Source organism: Ursus maritimus, unplaced genomic scaffold (genome assembly GCF_017311325.1).
Source record: "Ursus maritimus isolate PB19 unplaced genomic scaffold, ASM1731132v1 scaffold_33, whole genome shotgun sequence".
In the NCBI taxonomy this organism is placed as follows: Eukaryota; Metazoa; Chordata; class Mammalia; order Carnivora; family Ursidae; genus Ursus; species Ursus maritimus.
The window spans coordinates 28309806-28326264 of NW_024425897.1; the positions used below are offsets into that span (position 1 = coordinate 28309806).

The window sequence follows — 16459 nt, forward strand, 5'->3', positions numbered from 1 at the left end:
GGGCGGGCACACAGTGGCACGGGTCAGTGCTCTGCTGTGACCAGACTGCAGGGGTCTGTGCCTAGCACCTGCCTTCCCCAGCCGTCTGGGGCTCTGGTGCGCCAGGCAGAGGTTCCACGTGACCAGCCCCCCCTTACACCCTGGATGCCACATCCCCCACGGCTTCCCTGGGCAGGAACTCTGCGTGCACGGGGCACTTGGCACGGCCTGCATGGATCCTGCAGGCATCCTGCCTCTGCCCCTAGGATCTGACCGTGTCGCTGTCCCAGGTCGCCATCACAGCTCTAAGCACAACTAGGTCCTGGGAGTCACCAAACATGTTGGGGTCTTGAGAAGTGTGAACTGGCCACCCACCCCGAGAATGTTTGTTTCCTCCAGTAAGAGCTGAAACTGTCCTACCTCTTCTTTGGACGACATAGCCCCATCATCACTTCCTGGAGGCAGGCGTCTGCGACCACCTGATCTAACGTAGCCCTGGGTCACTTTCTACCTTGTCACCTGTCCTTACACACCTGTCCGAATCATTCGTCCATCCCCCTGCTTCTTGTCTGTCTGCGCCCACTGAGAGGAGACTCCGCGTGGGGCCTGGCCGGCCGGCGGCCTNNCGGACATCACAGCCACAGCCCCCAGACCCGGCCTGGGTGCACCGTGCTCTCCGGACGCCGTGGAGGGACTTGCCGACCTCCCCCCACCCTGCTGTTCGCAGCCACACGGCAGGCCAGCTAATGGCTGAGCAGGACAGGAAGGACAGAGTGACGGGAGACGTGCAGGGAAATGTGGTTTATCGAGACGCAGGCAGTATTGCTTTGTTGGGATGTTATGAAGCCCCGAAAACCTATCATCCTATATTCAGATGATAAGTGGGGGAAATCTGGAAATTCTCTCCTTTATGGAATTCCAAAGGGGGATTCTGACACTCATCTCCCCTTAATTAAAAAAAACAACAACTTTTAAACTGTTGGGTATTCTCACAACCAGGGTGACCCGTGCGGGTTGTCCTTGGGCGAGGGGAGTGCTCCCTGATGGCCCAGGGCAGCCCTCTGCGTCCAGGCATGAGCCCCGCGGTGCTGCTCCCTGCCCTGCTTCCTGTGCACAAGTGGGACATTCACCGCTGTGACCCTCCCAGCCTTCGTAAGAACAGGGATTCGTCCCTACGCAGAGGCTGAGAGGTGGCCACAGCCCAGCGGTGCACCTTGTGGACCCAGTGCCGGAGCCCCCCAGCTCACTGCCAGGAGCTGTGTGACCCGCAGGATGGCCTCGGTCTTCCCCTCTACAGAGTGGGACCAGGACGGCACCTGCTACACACAGCCGTGCCAGCAGCACATGTGCGGACACCCGCGGAGTGCTTAGAGCAGGGGCTGGGGCTGCGTGCGTGCCCTGCTGCGGGCCTGCCGTCTCCCGGAGCTCCGAGATGCGGGTGTCCAGCGCAGGCGGGTCAGACGTGCGCCGTGCATGCCCTGCCGCGGGGTCGCGGACCATCCCTCCTCCACCACACGATGCAGGGCAGGTGCAGCCACTCACCTTTGCCAATGGAGGGGGCGAGTCCGTTCAGAAACTGTGGGAAAGGCTTGCCGGAGGCGGGGAGGTCCAAGGAGGCCCCAGCGCTGCCACCCAGCAGGTCGATCTTCCCGGCGTGCCGCCGGAGCCTCTCCAGGTCCTGCGACAGCAGGCTGAACTGCTCACTCTGCGTCCGGCATTTCTCCTCCAGCTCCCGCACCTTGCTCTACACGGCAGAGGCACGGACACNGGGGGGGCGTGCATGCATGCGTGTGCACACGGTGTGTGTACATGCATGCTCACGTGTGTGTGGCAGGGAGCTGCCGCCTACCTCCATGGAGAACAGCATCTGATAAAACCAGGCATCCCGTGCAGCCTGGCTGTTGGCCAAGTCCCCTCCCAGCCGGACGTGGGAAACCACACATGCCGCAAAGCCCTACAGTCAGATCCCAGCCAACCGCAGACTGTTCTGGGCCGTGTGTGCAGCCCGGGCACTTGTGGTTGGCACCCCCCGCCATGGCCATGTGAAATTTGGAGTGTGAGCCGGTGACACAGCCCAGACTTGGGGGCAGCTCAGGTGCCAATCGCTGATGCATTTTTCTCATGGGGGCGCCCGCCCTAGACTGCAGAGCCCCAAGGAACACAGCTCTAGCAATAAAAGGGAATTTCTTTCCGCTGGATTTGGTTATAGCCACACAGCTGCCAACATGCAGAGATGTGTCCGGAGCCCCGGGGAGAGGGGTGGGCTCCCTCGGACACACGTCAGGGCAGGAGCAGCCGGGCAGCTCCCTCCTGACCCTGCTCCCGTCCCGTTCCTGCCCTGCTGGCTCTCAGGTTGGCTGGCTTGACACACACACACCCCAGACGCTCACGGACCACACTGCCTGTCCTGGTGCAGACCCAGGGCTCTGCCTCAGTGACCAGAGTTCCTGCACTGTCTGCAGCTAGACACACACGCCGCAGACGGACACGTGGAGGGTCGGCTCTGCCCCTTCCCCTGCAGCGCTCTGCATGGTGCTTACTGCCCCCCATGGGACACGAGCCCCTGGTTACTTCTCGTCTGTCTCCAGACTGGATGGGAAGCTCCAAGCCTTTGCTCTTTCTGCTTCCCTCCCTGATACGTCCTCAGTGCTTTTCACAGAATCGGGCACATAGTAGGTGCTCAGTAAGCGTTTGCCGAATCACTGAAAAGAAGGAACTGCTGCTCTGCGGTGCGGTGGCTACGTTGCCTGCATGGATGGAGTCCTGCCTTGTCTCCGTTCCTTACTCTGTGATAAATGGAGAATCCCATCTACTGTGGTGTTAATTTCGTGTGTCGCCTGGTTCCCCACTGACACATCAGCTCCACGAGGTCAAGACAGTCGTCTGCGGCTTCCCTGCTACGTCCCCAGCTGTCGGAACAGAGCTCGGTACCGAGTCAGCACTCAGAAGGTGTTTGGTTCAATATAGGCATGCATCCGGGATTGCAGGGACAGCCAGGAACAGCCCTCAACCGTCAGAGGCCAGCAGTATGCACGCTTCTCCCCCTCCTCCTCGCCCCCCTCCTCTTCCTCTTCTTCATCCTCCTCCTTCCTCCCCCTCATCTCCTTCCCCTCCTCCCATCCCCCTCTCCCTCCTTTCTGCCCCTCTCCTTCCCCTCTTCCCCTTCTCTTCATCCTCCTCTCATCCTCCTCCTCCCCTCTTCCCTCTTGCCCTCTTCATCTTCCTCCTCCTATTCCTCACTCCATCCCCTCCTCCTTTCTCCCCTTCCCCTTCTCTTCATCTTCCTCCCTCTTCTTCCTCCTCCCCCTTCTCCCCTCCCCCCCTCCTTTTTCCTCCTCTTCCTTAACCCCTCCCCCTCCTCCTCTTCCTCCCTGTTCCCCTCCTTCCCCTCCCTCTCCTCCCCTTCCTCCTCTCCTCCTTCTCTGGCATTAAGCTTTCCAGGTCCTTAGTATAGAATGAAGGGCTATTTATGTCTGAGATCGGGGATTTCTAAAAATAAACCTAACAAATCCCAAGCCTATAATTAATTTCTTCGATTCATTAAAAAAAAAAATCAGCAGGATTCTTCTTTTAAAAAGCTGAATGAGCTTATCTGTGATCACTGCCTCCACCAAGACAGAGAAGTGAGCTCAGCACTCCTGGACCTGGGCGGGGGACATGAGGACCCTGTCAGACCCGCCGCCAGCTGGGCCGACCCGACCCATGTCAGAGGCCACGAGGCCTAGGGCCCTGACTCTCCCAACTCATTCGCTCTAGGGCAGAGCCGTGAACCCTTGCGGGATGGGCAGGGTCCTCAGACGGGGAGCAGCTGGCCTCGGGAAGCAGGCACAGGGGCCCTGAGCTCACCGTGGCTGTCCGGGTGTGCGAGAATGTTCGGTGGCTGATGGGAGAACACAAGCACTATTTACACGGCCATGAACTCATTTTCACATGTGTTAGGAGAAAGGCCGGCAGATCAAATCCTTGCTAGCATGTTTATGAGAAAAATGACCGAAAAAAACAACACATAGATGCTTCACTCCCATGCCATTCTAGAAATGACAAAGTCAGAGTGACTGAGAACATAGCGGCGGTGGTCCCGGCTGGGGCCGTGGGACGAAGCGACGCACAAGGGGTAACAGGAGGGGGTGATGGGTATCTGCATTCCCACTGTGGCGACGGGAATCTCTGTGTGCACCCAGCCCTGCGGAACTCTACGCGAAAGGAACATAAAAACAGGAGAAATCCAGAGGCAAACAGGTTTAACAACAACATGAGATGATTCCGTACTAGGCGGCCGGCCTGCATGGTGGAAGTCTCAGTGGTACGCGGAGTGTGCCGAGGTCCTCACGGCCACCGCTGGAACCTGGCATCTGGGACGCACCTGTCATCCGCGGCCGGCCCCTGGGGCTGTGTGACGTGGTGCTCTGGGACAGGGTGGGGCCCTGAGGCGGAGGGGGCGACGTGAGCTGCTGGCCAGACTGTGCAGGATTCAGACACGCCTGGGGGACGGGGTCACGTGCGCGCACCTGACGGCAGCACCGTCATGGGCCACTATGAATGGGCACCCTTGGCACCTACTGCTGGCAGGCGCAGCCCCCAAGCTCCCTGGGAACTGCCCTCGGTGACCCCCTCCTTCCAGGGCGTGTCTGTCTGTTCAGGGGTCCCGTTCACCGATGGGGACTGGGATGTGCCGTTTTCCTGGCGGCTGGCACAGGACATGACGCTCTGAGAAGTTGCTGACATGGTGACGAGGGAGTCCCGGGAGAGGTGGGCGTGCAGCGGACTGTAGAGCTCGGTGTACCCGGACGTCCACAGAGGCTGGTGGGCAGTGCTGGGGTGGGGGCCACGGGAGAGCCGGAGGACGTTGGGGGAGCACGGTGAATGGGAGCGGGCTTGGTGTTGGTCCAGACCCACGGGGCCGAAACGTCAAGCCTTCCAAAAGGCGCAGAGTCTTTATTTTAATATAAACATCTGTCGATGTTTAAGTGTTGGCAAGTGTATCAGAGGCCCCTGCACAGCCTGGGCTGACAACACCGGTCTGGAGGCGATACAACCGCTTGGTGACTCTGGGCGTGAAGACCCAGGTAGTATTCCCGGCTGGCACCAGGTCAGGCTGGGCTGGATGGCCTCGGGGCCCTGGAGATGGCTCCAACTGTGCCCGCATGAGCCCTGGGCACGCAGGGTCTGGGCTCCGGGGTCTCAGATGGACAGTTGACAGTCTTTCTGGATGAAGAGCACGCATCCCGGGGAGCTGCACTTCCACTCCAGGGCAGTCGCTGTTGCCACTGAGAATCCCATCCCGGGGGCGGGCAGTGTGGACATTAGGGACGCCACTGCCCCGAAGACGTGAGCCACCCGTGTCTCCATCAGTGCCCCAGCCATGCTCGTTCGTGGGGCCAATATCAGCATGACCAATGGGAGAAACGGGCTTTTGTTGGTGACATTAAGGGTATTCAAGATACGTCAGTTGGCTCAAACATCGTGGTGTCATCCCGCGCTCGAGTGGACAGGGTACAAGACTGGAACAGAAGCCCCAAGCCTCTAAATGGTCCTGTGTCCTGACGCGGATTCAGAGGATTTCTGGTTCCCCGAGGCCACCTGGACCAGGCTCCGTCAGCCTGACTTGCTTCCCTTGAGTCCTCCTTCCATGGGCGTTGGTGGCGGGAGGTCCCCAGGGTGCAGGCCGGACGTCACAGAACTACGGACAAACACAGATGTTCCTGCTTGTCTGAGTGTTTGCTTAACCCGTGTCTGAACGCGTGTGAGCCTTGCTTTCATCACAACCTGGAGCCAGGCCTGTCCCACCTTCCGCTGCTGCCAGACAGGCGCGAGGAGCTGTGCCGGCCACACCTAACCGCTCCTCTCCTCTGCCTTGCCTGCCTCCCCTCCAGGCGTCTGAGAAAACAGCTGTGGGGCCGCAGAACGCCAGCCCTGGAGCCCAGGAGCTTGTTCTCAGTGGTCTGGGGTTCGGGGGGAGTCGGGACAACAAGGAGATGGGGGCTGGGGGCCCATTACACCTGAAGTGCGTCGTACGGGAGGGCGCTCCCTCTGGAAACCTCCTCTAGCTTCCTGCCTTCCGAAGAGAGGCAGCTTTTCCTGCAGGAGCCCCCAGCAGCTCAGTTTCCTGGCCTGGCCGCAGGGGCGGAGGCGTGGGGGGCTGGTGCGGGCCAGCAGCCAGGTGGTGCCCCGGCGGCCCCTGAGTCACCAGCAGGAGGAAGGTTTCCCAGGGAGCGGAAAGGCAGCAGCGACCCCACCGGTCTGCCTGGCTGGCTTGTTTTCACGTCAGTATTTATTTCAGGATCCAGAGCCCTGTGGCCTCCTGGATGGGGGGCCCCCCGGGAGCTGGCCCCCTGCAGGCATTGGGAGCGGGGGCCGTGCAGACCGTGGCAGGAACAGATGGCACAGTCATCAGGCAAGTAAACTATCCCTGGAAGAAACATGGAGACTTGCAAATGTGGTCGTGGGTATTTATAAAGACGAAGGAAAACACATCCCCGGTGTGACTGCTCGCCGTCCAGGCCCCGCCGCTCCGCCTTCCGCATCTGACTTTCGGGCTTTGTAGAGGACAGCCGCGTGGGGTGCCGGGCCTGTGTCCAGCCATGGGCCGTGTGAATCACCAGAGCAGCGGGCAGAACCAGGGGGCGTCCCGTGTGGGAGCGCCTGGGAGTAACGTTCCCTGTGGCGTCCTGATGCACAAGCCAGGATTGCGGTGCAGCTCACCTGGGGCCGTCCGCCTGCTCTGTGCCAGGTGCTGTCGGGGGCTCTCGATGCACTATTGTGGATGGCCTGGGGGGACCACCGGTCAGGTGGTATGAGCCCACGGCACAGGGAGGAAGCAAGGCCAGGGGTCACACACCCAGGCAGGGGCTAGACAAACCCAGGCCTCTCCGACTGCGGGCTCTGAGCTGGCTCTAGATCCTGCCCCCACCCCCCATTCACTGGGGACCTGGAAGCACGTCCTGCAGCCTCCATGGGCCTCACTGTCTCCACCTAGAACATAGGGTGAAGCGTGTCTTCCAGAACCCAATGGGGAATTGCAAGGTCAGACCCTGGTGGGGGGCATGGGAGGGGCTCCGTGAGCAGAACGGACAGTCTTCCACCCTCTGGGGGCCAAAGCCACAGCACAGACACCGCAGGGAGGGGTGCGACTAACCTAGTAACTCAGACACCCAGGCTCCCCCCGCCCCCGTTGCCTGGACGTCTATTTTCAGCAAAATGTGAGAGCACCTCTGAGCCCATGCGAGTCTAGCACAATTCCCTACATTTCATCATCAACGGGGACACTCCGTGTTGCTTTCACAGCAATCCCCAACCAAGGAACGCCTTCCGCCGCCGGTCTAATGCTCCTATCTGGGCTGGCTCCTGCCGGCAACTAGATAGCACACGAGGAGACCCGCGTAAGTCCATCTCAACAGGCTGATTTCCGGGATCTCTCCAAGTGAGCGCTCTGCACTCCAGAATCTTTGCCGGACAACCCAGTCTTGAGACTGAAATGGACCGTCGCTGCCGAGGGGGGACTCGGTGAGTGCAGGCTTCTCCTCAGCTTATGTTTTGCACTCTACACCGTGCACGGATCCAGCGCTGTGAACACACCAGGTCTGCAATGTTGCTTCGGGTCATGTGATGCAACGTTGGTCCAACCGTCCAACTTATACGGGAGTGAATTCTAAGCTGGTGGGTCTGGGTCGTTGGAGTTCCCTGCTTCTGGACAGGTGTGCATTTGTCACATGGTATCACGTGTGCAGAGAAGCACCTGTCATTGGTGGGACCTCAGAATACCTGTCTCACCTTCGGGGTGCCAACAGCAGGGTGGGGGGGCGGCAGACAGTGGCCTCTGGGACACGGAGCTGGAGTGGGGGTTAGTCCTGCAGCAGCCGAGCTCCCAAACATCAGGGCATGCACGGCTTCCCTGTCTCTAACCACCTCGTCTCCCAGTGAAGCCTCAGGGGTCCGGGGCTGCCACCGCTATTCCCAAGGGGGCAGAGACCTGAGGGGAAAGGAGGCTTCCTAAGACCTGTCGGATGTGAAACATTAATTATAAACCATTATGTGTCCACTTCTCAGATTCTCAGCACGGCTACTATTCTGCCAGACTTCTGTATCAAAATCGCATTGTCCCCTAAGGATCCCAGAATTCAGATGGGGCGTGGATGACGCTACGGATCAACCACGCTTGGCTTCATTCCGTGGGCCCAGGGAGCCTGCATGTCTGGCTTCTCCAGCACTGAAGTGTCGCCGGCTCTGATCAGTGCAGGGGTGACACAGCAGAGCAGGTAGGAGCTGTCCCTGCTGTGGTCACCAGGAAGCCACGTGCACCAGACGCCACAGTCACAAGATGCAGGGGGTCTGCATCCCCGCGTCGTCCCTGCGTCGTCCCCGCGTCATCCCCGCATTACATCCTTGCATCACCCCGCGTCGTCCCCGTGTCGTCCCCACGTCGTCACTCAGACAGTTCTCCAGGACCTTCCCCCATCAGCAGCGGACGTCGCTGACGAGAAACGGCCTTTACGTGCTCAGTGTGAGGTCGTGAGCTAGCCTCACCCTACAAATGCGCCTGAGAACTGGGTTCATCTTTCTGAGGGAACCAAGCCCGTGTCCTCCTGCATGCGCTCATTCACGCACACGCACACGCCACATGCTTATCCAGTGTCCTAACGCCAGCCCAGCTGGGCGACCCCCTACCCCCGACTTAGACCCAGAAACATGGGGATGGTATGTTTAGGGACTCACGCAAACATTTTCATTTTAGTTTCCTTTAAAACCGGAAACAAACAGATACAATAATAATGAATCCAGCATGGACTAGATTCCTCTTTAACTCCAGGCAGGTGCACGTAAAATGTAGCTTTTAATACTTTTATGGAGGAGGGGCGGGCCTCATGAAGCAAAGGGGCCCAGTGCCCAGGAAGCTCACAACGCCGTCCGGATGCTGGGCCCACCTGGAGAAGACCCCGGCGCCTGCCTGGTCAGGGGGCCCGCTGCCTGCTCTCCAAAGTCTCCCCGGATGAGACCCAGGATGAAGGGTGCCTGTGCAAGTTCCTTCCCGGCTAGACGAGCGTCTGGCATCGCAGGCAGTTGGAAGCCTCGTCCCGGAGCTGACGGCCAGCAAGCTGGGGGCCACAGGGGAGGTGCTGGGAAGGTGCCCCAAAGAAGAAGGCACAAAGCAGCTGGAACGCACACGCAAAGCACACAGCACGGACAGCAGCAACAGCGAGCTCATCCTGGGGTTTTCCCTGCCGTGGGCCCGGAGCCCGCCACCCCCGAGCCCCACACGCAGCCACTGCTCCCCTGCACCCCTTCTTCTCAGCAACCACAGATGGTGCTGCCCACTGGCCCTCCTGCCCTCAGGGCCTGGCTCTGCTCTTGCGAGCTGTGCGTCCCGGGGCAAGTGACTTAGTCTCTGTGCCTGATTTCCATTCGAGAAGAGGATGATGATGGTAGCGACCTCAGTGGGGGGGGGGGTCTACGGATTAAATCCAACATGTGTGTCCAGTGCCTGGTGGACAGTGCCCACGTGGCCTGCGCCCCTGCCAGGGAAGGCAACGCTTCTGAGTCTCGCCCACGTGAACTCATTCACAACTCAATGCGTGCTGTGGTGTAGCTGGTGGGAGAGCTCCCGGGGCGGGGGGGGGAACGGGACGCTGGGGTCCAGGGATGCCAGCTGCAAAGCAGCACCAGACTCCTGGGGTTTTGAGACCAGACTTTGCTTCATACCAGCTTGCCTTGGGCAAGTCACTTAACGGTGCCTCGGTTTCCCCTGGGTTGTCATGAAGATTAAGCGGCATGGTAAGCACACTGTGTCCTAGATGTCCCTGGAGGCGCCCTCCGAATAGCTCCCGGTGCCGAGTGAGTATTCAGTGACCCTTAGGTCAGTGTCATTGGATTGTCGTTACTATTATTAATTTTAAAACGTTCTCTTGCTTCTTTGTCTTGAAATAACTCCCTCATAAAGGGCCGGGATGCTCTTTCCCTAACGGTGCCTTCTCTGCTGCGTACAGAGTGCTCGGTCTAGATTCTGGAAAAGCTCCATTTTCACCTAACGCCTGACGCCCGTGTTTGCGAAGCCCCACTGCGAGCCCAGATGCTCCCACAGACTGCCCCCCTCCTCTCGGCCCCAGACATCCTGACCATTCACACTCATCAGAAAACAGGGCTCGGGGCGGGAGGGGGGGGGCGCCTGGGTAGTGCAGTCGTTAAGCGTCTGCCTTTGGCTCAGGGCATGATCCCGGTGTTCCGGGATCGAGTCCCACATCAGGCTCCTCCGCTAGGAGCCTGCTTCTCCCTCTCCCACTCCCCCTGCTTGTGTTCCCTCTCTCGCTGGCTGTCTCTCTGTCACATAAATAAATAAAATCTTAAAAAAAAAAAAAAAAGAAAGAAAACAGGGCTCGGGAACACCCACAGACCCGGCTCTGCGTGGATGGCTGTTGGGAGGGGGTTTGCTGAGGCGGCCCTTACGAGTCCTGTGTGGTGCGTCTCGCTGGACACGGTGGCGGCTGGTCCACTGAGGAGAGCACCTGACTAAGGGGAGGCCCCAGCATGCCACGTGGGACGCACACACCCTCCAGGAACACGAGCACGCTTCTGCAAAGTGTGTGGTACACTGCAGGTGTTCCTCGTCGACACTTCCGGTGAAGGCGAGGTGTGGGGGGTGAGGTTCAGGTCACTAAGACGCTGAGCCACGGATCGGCCAAGACTCCAGGCGGCTGGCTTATCCACTACGCCCTCCGTCCCCAGACTAGCCTCACGGACTCGAAGCAATGCTTCCCAGACAGCGGCTGCGTCAGAACTGCCCCAGGGAGGGGAGGCTGGGTCCCTCCCAGGTTTTGGGGTCCCCCCAGACTTTCTGGCTCCGCAGGTGGGATGGGACCGAGAATCTGCATCTCCAGCAAGCTGCCAGGTGATGCTGACACTGCTGGTCTGGGAACCCCACTTTGAGAACCACTCCTCCTCAAAGTGGGAGAATCATTCCTTCCATGAATACACGATCAAATTCAGAGTTTGGAAAACACTCAAAACCCTGTTCAGAGGGACAACGCCATTTCCCCCGTTTGGCGGGGGTAGTAAGAAGGGCAGCGGCCTGTCCATGGGAAGGAAGGCTGCTGCCCTCGCCTGCGGGAGGGGGACCGGCCGCGCACACGGCAGACACAAACACAGCAGTGGAACGTTCGGGGGCCAAGGTCGAATCCCGATGACCGACTAACCAACTGCGTGCTGGGCACCTGGCTGGCCCGAGGGCAGAATCAGGCCCCCCACTTCCCACCCCACCCCCACCCCTGCGGTCATCGGGGTTCCAGGCTGTCCTCCCAGCCTGACCCTTCCGGCCGCAGCAGGAAACAGGAGACCAGGTTCGCTGGGCCTGCTCAACACTTGTCAGAACGGAGCTTGTGTCCCGGTGCCCAGCTGGCAGTGCCCCCCGCCAGGGAGCTCCTGCCTGCGGCTCCTTGCGCCCCCGGTCCCCAGGAGCCCGCCCCCACCCCCTGCATCCAGAGGAAGCTCGGGCTGCCAGCTTCAGGAGAAGAGGGAGGTTGAGCGGGCCCAGGGATCCGAGGCTGCCCCATGCACGAGAGAAAGCACAGCCACGCACACCAGCACGGGGGAGGCGCGAGCCCTCGAGTACCTGCATGCCATCCAGCGTGTTCTGTGTGAAGCGCAAAGCAAGACACAACCAAAGGAAGATGTTGGAAAGAAGACACGGGATTCTCAGCACATCTACATTGCCTTCTCTGCTTGCTCCCCCCAAAGCACGACCGATGCGACTCCCATTCAAAGCATGCACTGCCCCGGCGCCGGGCCGGAAGACCCCAGCGGGCGGCCCAGAGGGCAGACGAACACAAGACACATCCCGTCAGGGGTCCTCGGGCACAGGAGACAAGGCAGGGCACTTGCAGCCAGGAGGCGATCCGAATGTACGGTGGGGCGGTTCAGGCGGGGGGGGGTATTTCAGGGAGAAGCATGGCCACTTGGGGGTCTGTTGCCATACTCCCTCAGGTGATCGAGTTCCCCTGCCGTTCATCACACTCACCCCTCCAGATATTCATTAGCTAATGGACGCTCTCAAAAAATCAATTCTAATATCTATGATGGTAATGGCGGAACCTGTCCCTGCGGGAGGAATGGATGTTATGAGGCAACAGGAGAGAAGTGGGAGAGGCGCACGCTCTGTTCTCCATGGGGACAAAGGACGGGGCCATCTTCCTCCCCCACCGGATCTGGGGATGGCGGCCCGCACTGAGGCCCTGTGGGGCCACCCCCACCTGAGTGTCTGTAATGAACGGCTGGGGAGCTGCCTAGCCTCTGTCCGTGGCCACGGGAAGTCCCCCACGTGGGGCTCACTGCAGGCAGTGCTATGGCCGCGCCTCGGATGGCGTTCATGGCTTTGATAGCCCGTGTCGTCCCCTCTCTAATTCTGCAAACGCCTCCCCGGCATCAGCACCGCCCCCGCAGATGCACCCTCCATGGCTCATCCCCCTGGCAGCGCACCCATGGGAATGCTCCACCCACACCCTCGCTTTCTCCTCATCCCCCTGTGAGAGCGCAGCTTCCTCCTCCTTGCGTGCCCCCCACAGGAGCCTGCGGGGGACAGTGGGTCGTGTGGGAGGTCCCCAGTTCCACGGTGGGCTGTGTGACTGCGGGGACATGCCTTCCCCTCTCTGTGTGGTCGCTGTGCTGATAGGCACAGCGGTGGGTAAGCAGTGCCAGTGGCTGGTGCGCAGCAGGCGCCCATGAGTGCCCCCCACTTCCATGAGGTGTGAAAAGAGCTCCGACCTCTCCCACCCCTGAAGCCGGCGGGCGAGGGGCCAGCACTTACCTCTAGCAGCCGCACGGCACCTTCATGTTCCTTCTTAGCTTCAACCTGAGCCTTTTTTATGAGAAAAAGAGGGAAGAGTAGACATTTAAAGCAGGGGAAAGAGAAGAGAATCAGATGAATGTCTGAATTATCGGGGGGGGGTCACCCATTTTTACTCCCTAAGAAGCACCCCGTCTGAGCATCTAGACCCGTTCTCATTCCTCTCCCCTCCAGGCAAACACGGAATGAGTGCCGGCCGGCTGGGGTGCTCTTGGCCGGCTGGGGTGCTCTTTGTCAAAACAGGAAGTGTGCCCTGATCTGCAGTAAGGGGACAGGCCAGTGGGAGGCCCTGCTCCTCGGGAGAGAGGCAATCACACCAGAAGCGGCTGGACCCAGGAGAGCAGGACAGTCCTTCCCGAAGCCTCAGGGATGGCAGGGATGGTGGGGGGAGCATCGTCTCCCCAGGTGCCATAGCTGCTGGGGAAACAAGAAGCCGCCATGCAGGCGTGACCCCCAGGAAGCTGAAGATCACCTGTGATCTCCCTGGGCCCCAAGAAGAGCCCGAGACAGGGGTCCCCGAGTATTGGGCAGGCTCTCAGCTGCTCAGCCTGTGGTGGAGGGCAGACCTCTTCCAATTACTTGAACCAAAACTATCTGCTCCAAAGAATAAGAAATGTTACCCGTTTCATCAAACCAGTGTCTCAGGATAGCCGCTGCCTCGGCCACGCGGTGAGTTCACACAAAACCGAAGCACAACGTTACCATCCCTCGGCACCCCAGACCCGAGGTCTGGCATCGCGGCCTGCCTGTCTGCCTGGCATTTGTGGCTGCCTCTCCCGGGAAGAACCCCCATTGTGCTGGGGACCCGGCCCTCGTCCTGAGGGCACGAGAACAGCTCCGGGCTCTCAGTGGTTGGCTTACAGGTGGGCGTGCAGGCTGGCTACAGCTCTGCCTGGAGATGCTGGGGGAGATGGGACAGACACTCCTTGCCTACTGGACCCGAGCCTGAGTGGAAGGCAGTTTGGAGCACCGCAGCCATTCTGCCACCATGAGGGACGAGGCTGGAGCTGCTGGCAGCCTCCCCTGAAAATCAAAAGTGAAGCCAATGCAGCAGAGGAGCACAAAGGCAGGAGACGGCTGGATCCAGCCGTGTCTGAAGCCCACTTCAGTTGTGTGCACCACTCAAATTCCCTTTTGCTGTTTTCTGTCCCTTGAAACCAAGCGTCCTAATGAACGCAATCATCAGCTGTTGGAGAATACGCCACTTCCCACTTTAGGGCTGGAGGCATAGGACCAAGACGCCGAGAAGCCGGTTTGTGGGGAGCTTTATCTCCAACACCGCAGGACACCTGCCTCTGAGAATTTCAAGCACTTGTGAAGGATCCATATGTTCCCCTGAGATTTACATGGAGAATTTTCAGTTGTAGAGGAACATGGCCTCTAGGAGCCAGGACAATAAGTAGGGATGGGCTACCCAACGTCACAAAGAAGCCAGTGGGCATTATCTTCACAGCCTCCCGGGATGAGGCGGGAGCCCAGTGTCCCCAGCATGGCCAACACTGGGGGGCGGCCTGAGATCCCTGCACGGTTCACCCCCACGCGTCCCGTGGGCATGTATCTCCATGGAGGGCTTCGAGAGCCAGGGAAGTGATGGGACCCCAGATCATCAAAGCATTCTTGAATTCAGCACAACCTTCAAGTGCTTAAAATCGTCCCTTTCAAAGCTGAAACGAGAGCAACGATAAATAACAAAACGGGGCGGTGGGAGGGGGGGAGACAGCCATCCGGAGGACGTACAGGGATTATATAAATAACATCACCATTGAGCCACTTGAGTCAAAGATAGTTTCCAACTGGCAGGATAAAAAACAACAAAAACCCCAAAGAGAGCTATGAAAACGCCGCCAAGTCCGCGGTAATGACTTGGTTTCCGGCTTCAAGAGAGAATTGGGAGCTGGTTTTCACAGGCTACTTGCAAGAGGGGCCATTTGGGCAATCAGAATAGATTGTTAAAATTAACAGTTCGAATTGGCAGCACTGAATTCTTGCAACATGGAAGCAACAGCTTACACGAAGCTCATTTGGGGGCCACGGCCAACTCGTGGGGGAGCTGTGCCCTTCACGCAGGCACGATGTCCCACAGAGCACAGTGACATGTGGAGGGACCGTAGGGCCCTGCTGTCAGAGGAAGGGGGCGGTCATCCGGGGCACTGGGCATCCAGGGCGGTGGGCTACCACGTGTGGTGGTTTCCGGGGAGGCACAGAGGTGCAGACATGCTGGACTCAGCGTCAAGGTCTGGACACTCGGCTGGGATGGATCGCATACCCAACGCTCAGTCTCCTTGGTGACTGGGGGATGGGGCGCGGATGCTGGTAAGGATGCAATGGGGTGAGGGCATCATGGGTGCTCTGCGGAAAGGGGCTGGCAGCTCTGCGGGCTGGGGCAGCAAGGAGCCTCCCATCAGTGCGGAGGGAACTGCTGACCGGACACCAGGCCTGCAGGCGTGTGCGGCAGGAGCGCTTGGGACTGGGGCAGATGTTCCACTGGATGACCGCAGGGGTCAGTCCGTGACCCCCTGCCGGCCACGCACAACAGCGAGATGCCAAACACCCATCCTCAAAACAAAGGCAAAGCGCCAATCTTGACTCGTGTGGTGGGCTCGGCTCCTCTAACCTCCCACGTCCGTGACAGCCCCGACCCTGAAAGCCATCACTTCACACGTGGGAGGAGTTCTGAGCCACAGCAAACTCGGTCAGGTCTGCAGATGAATTTCAAATTTGGGAAAACCCTTAGATGATCACCACGGCGACTGTAACTAGGCAAGAATGTAGCTTCCTTGGGAAACAAAGTCTGAAGCCGGGAAGCAGCTGGACTCTGGAAGCCGGTCACCCGGAGAGGAGGCACCAGGGCCTGGGTGCCCACGGGTCATGGGGAGGATGGAGCCATGGCTCAGTGACTCCTTCAACAGGCACTAGAATTCATCACAGGTTCCTGACACCAGCCATGCGTCCATCAATGGCCGCTCACCCTCCTCTCCTTCCTTGTCCAGGGATCTCGGCGCCTCATTGTGTTTGCCGAGCACCTGCTACATGTCGGGCCGCGTCCTCTGAGTGTACACACTGCTCTCTGGAGACCAACCACAGGCCAGCGGATGAGCCAACGGCACCACCCGCGGCATGGTGTGCCAGAGGGCGCAGGAGCAGGGGGTGGAGCCCATTCGAGGCCGGGTGGCAGGGCAGGCATCTCAGTGACAAAAGCAAGCCAGCTCTGCCATTATCAGGGGACCAGGCATCCTGGGCAAAGATCCAAGAGGAGGCAGATTTGGTGTGGTCGAAGAACAGAGGCCAGGGCGGCAGGAGAGGAGGAGGCAGGGAGGCCGAGGCTCAGAGTCGGCCAGCAAGCATCCCGGGCACCCAGCCCAGGATTTTCCACACTCAGAATAAATGTTCACCATGTCTGGGGCCTCCTCTCATGCTGCCTCACTCGGTGCTACACCACCAGCCACTGGGAATCGCCGACGTAGGGGCCAACCTGAGTGTCGAATGAATGAAAGCAAGGATTCTGGACTGAACCCCTGGCTCCCCGATTTCCAGGGAGCAGGGGTCCCACGGGACAGCCGGCAGCTGGTGGACCGTAGATAGGACAGCGCCCTGCTCGGCTGCCTTCTGTATTTTAGACTCCGCCTCCACGGGCTGCCCGAGCTACTGGTC

General features: G+C 59.6%; 1 protein-coding gene across 6 annotated transcripts in view; it reads right to left on the bottom strand.

The window, feature by feature from the left end:
- The window catches only part of RIMBP2 (RIMS binding protein 2), a 70882-nt gene that overhangs the window by 50244 nt on the left and 4179 nt on the right, over nt 1-16459 (bottom strand). For 5 of the 6 annotated variants that reach the window (XM_040620115.1, XM_040620113.1, XM_040620117.1 and 2 more), the window contains exons 2-3: nt 12770-12820; nt 1522-1723 (exon numbers count right to left, since the gene is read on the bottom strand). In XM_040620115.1, the coding sequence (XP_040476049.1) occupies nt 1522-1723; nt 12770-12820 (253 nt within the window). The remainder of the gene's footprint in view (nt 1-1521; nt 1724-12769; nt 12821-16459) is intronic. The other variant, XM_008688787.2, reaches the window with a different exon arrangement.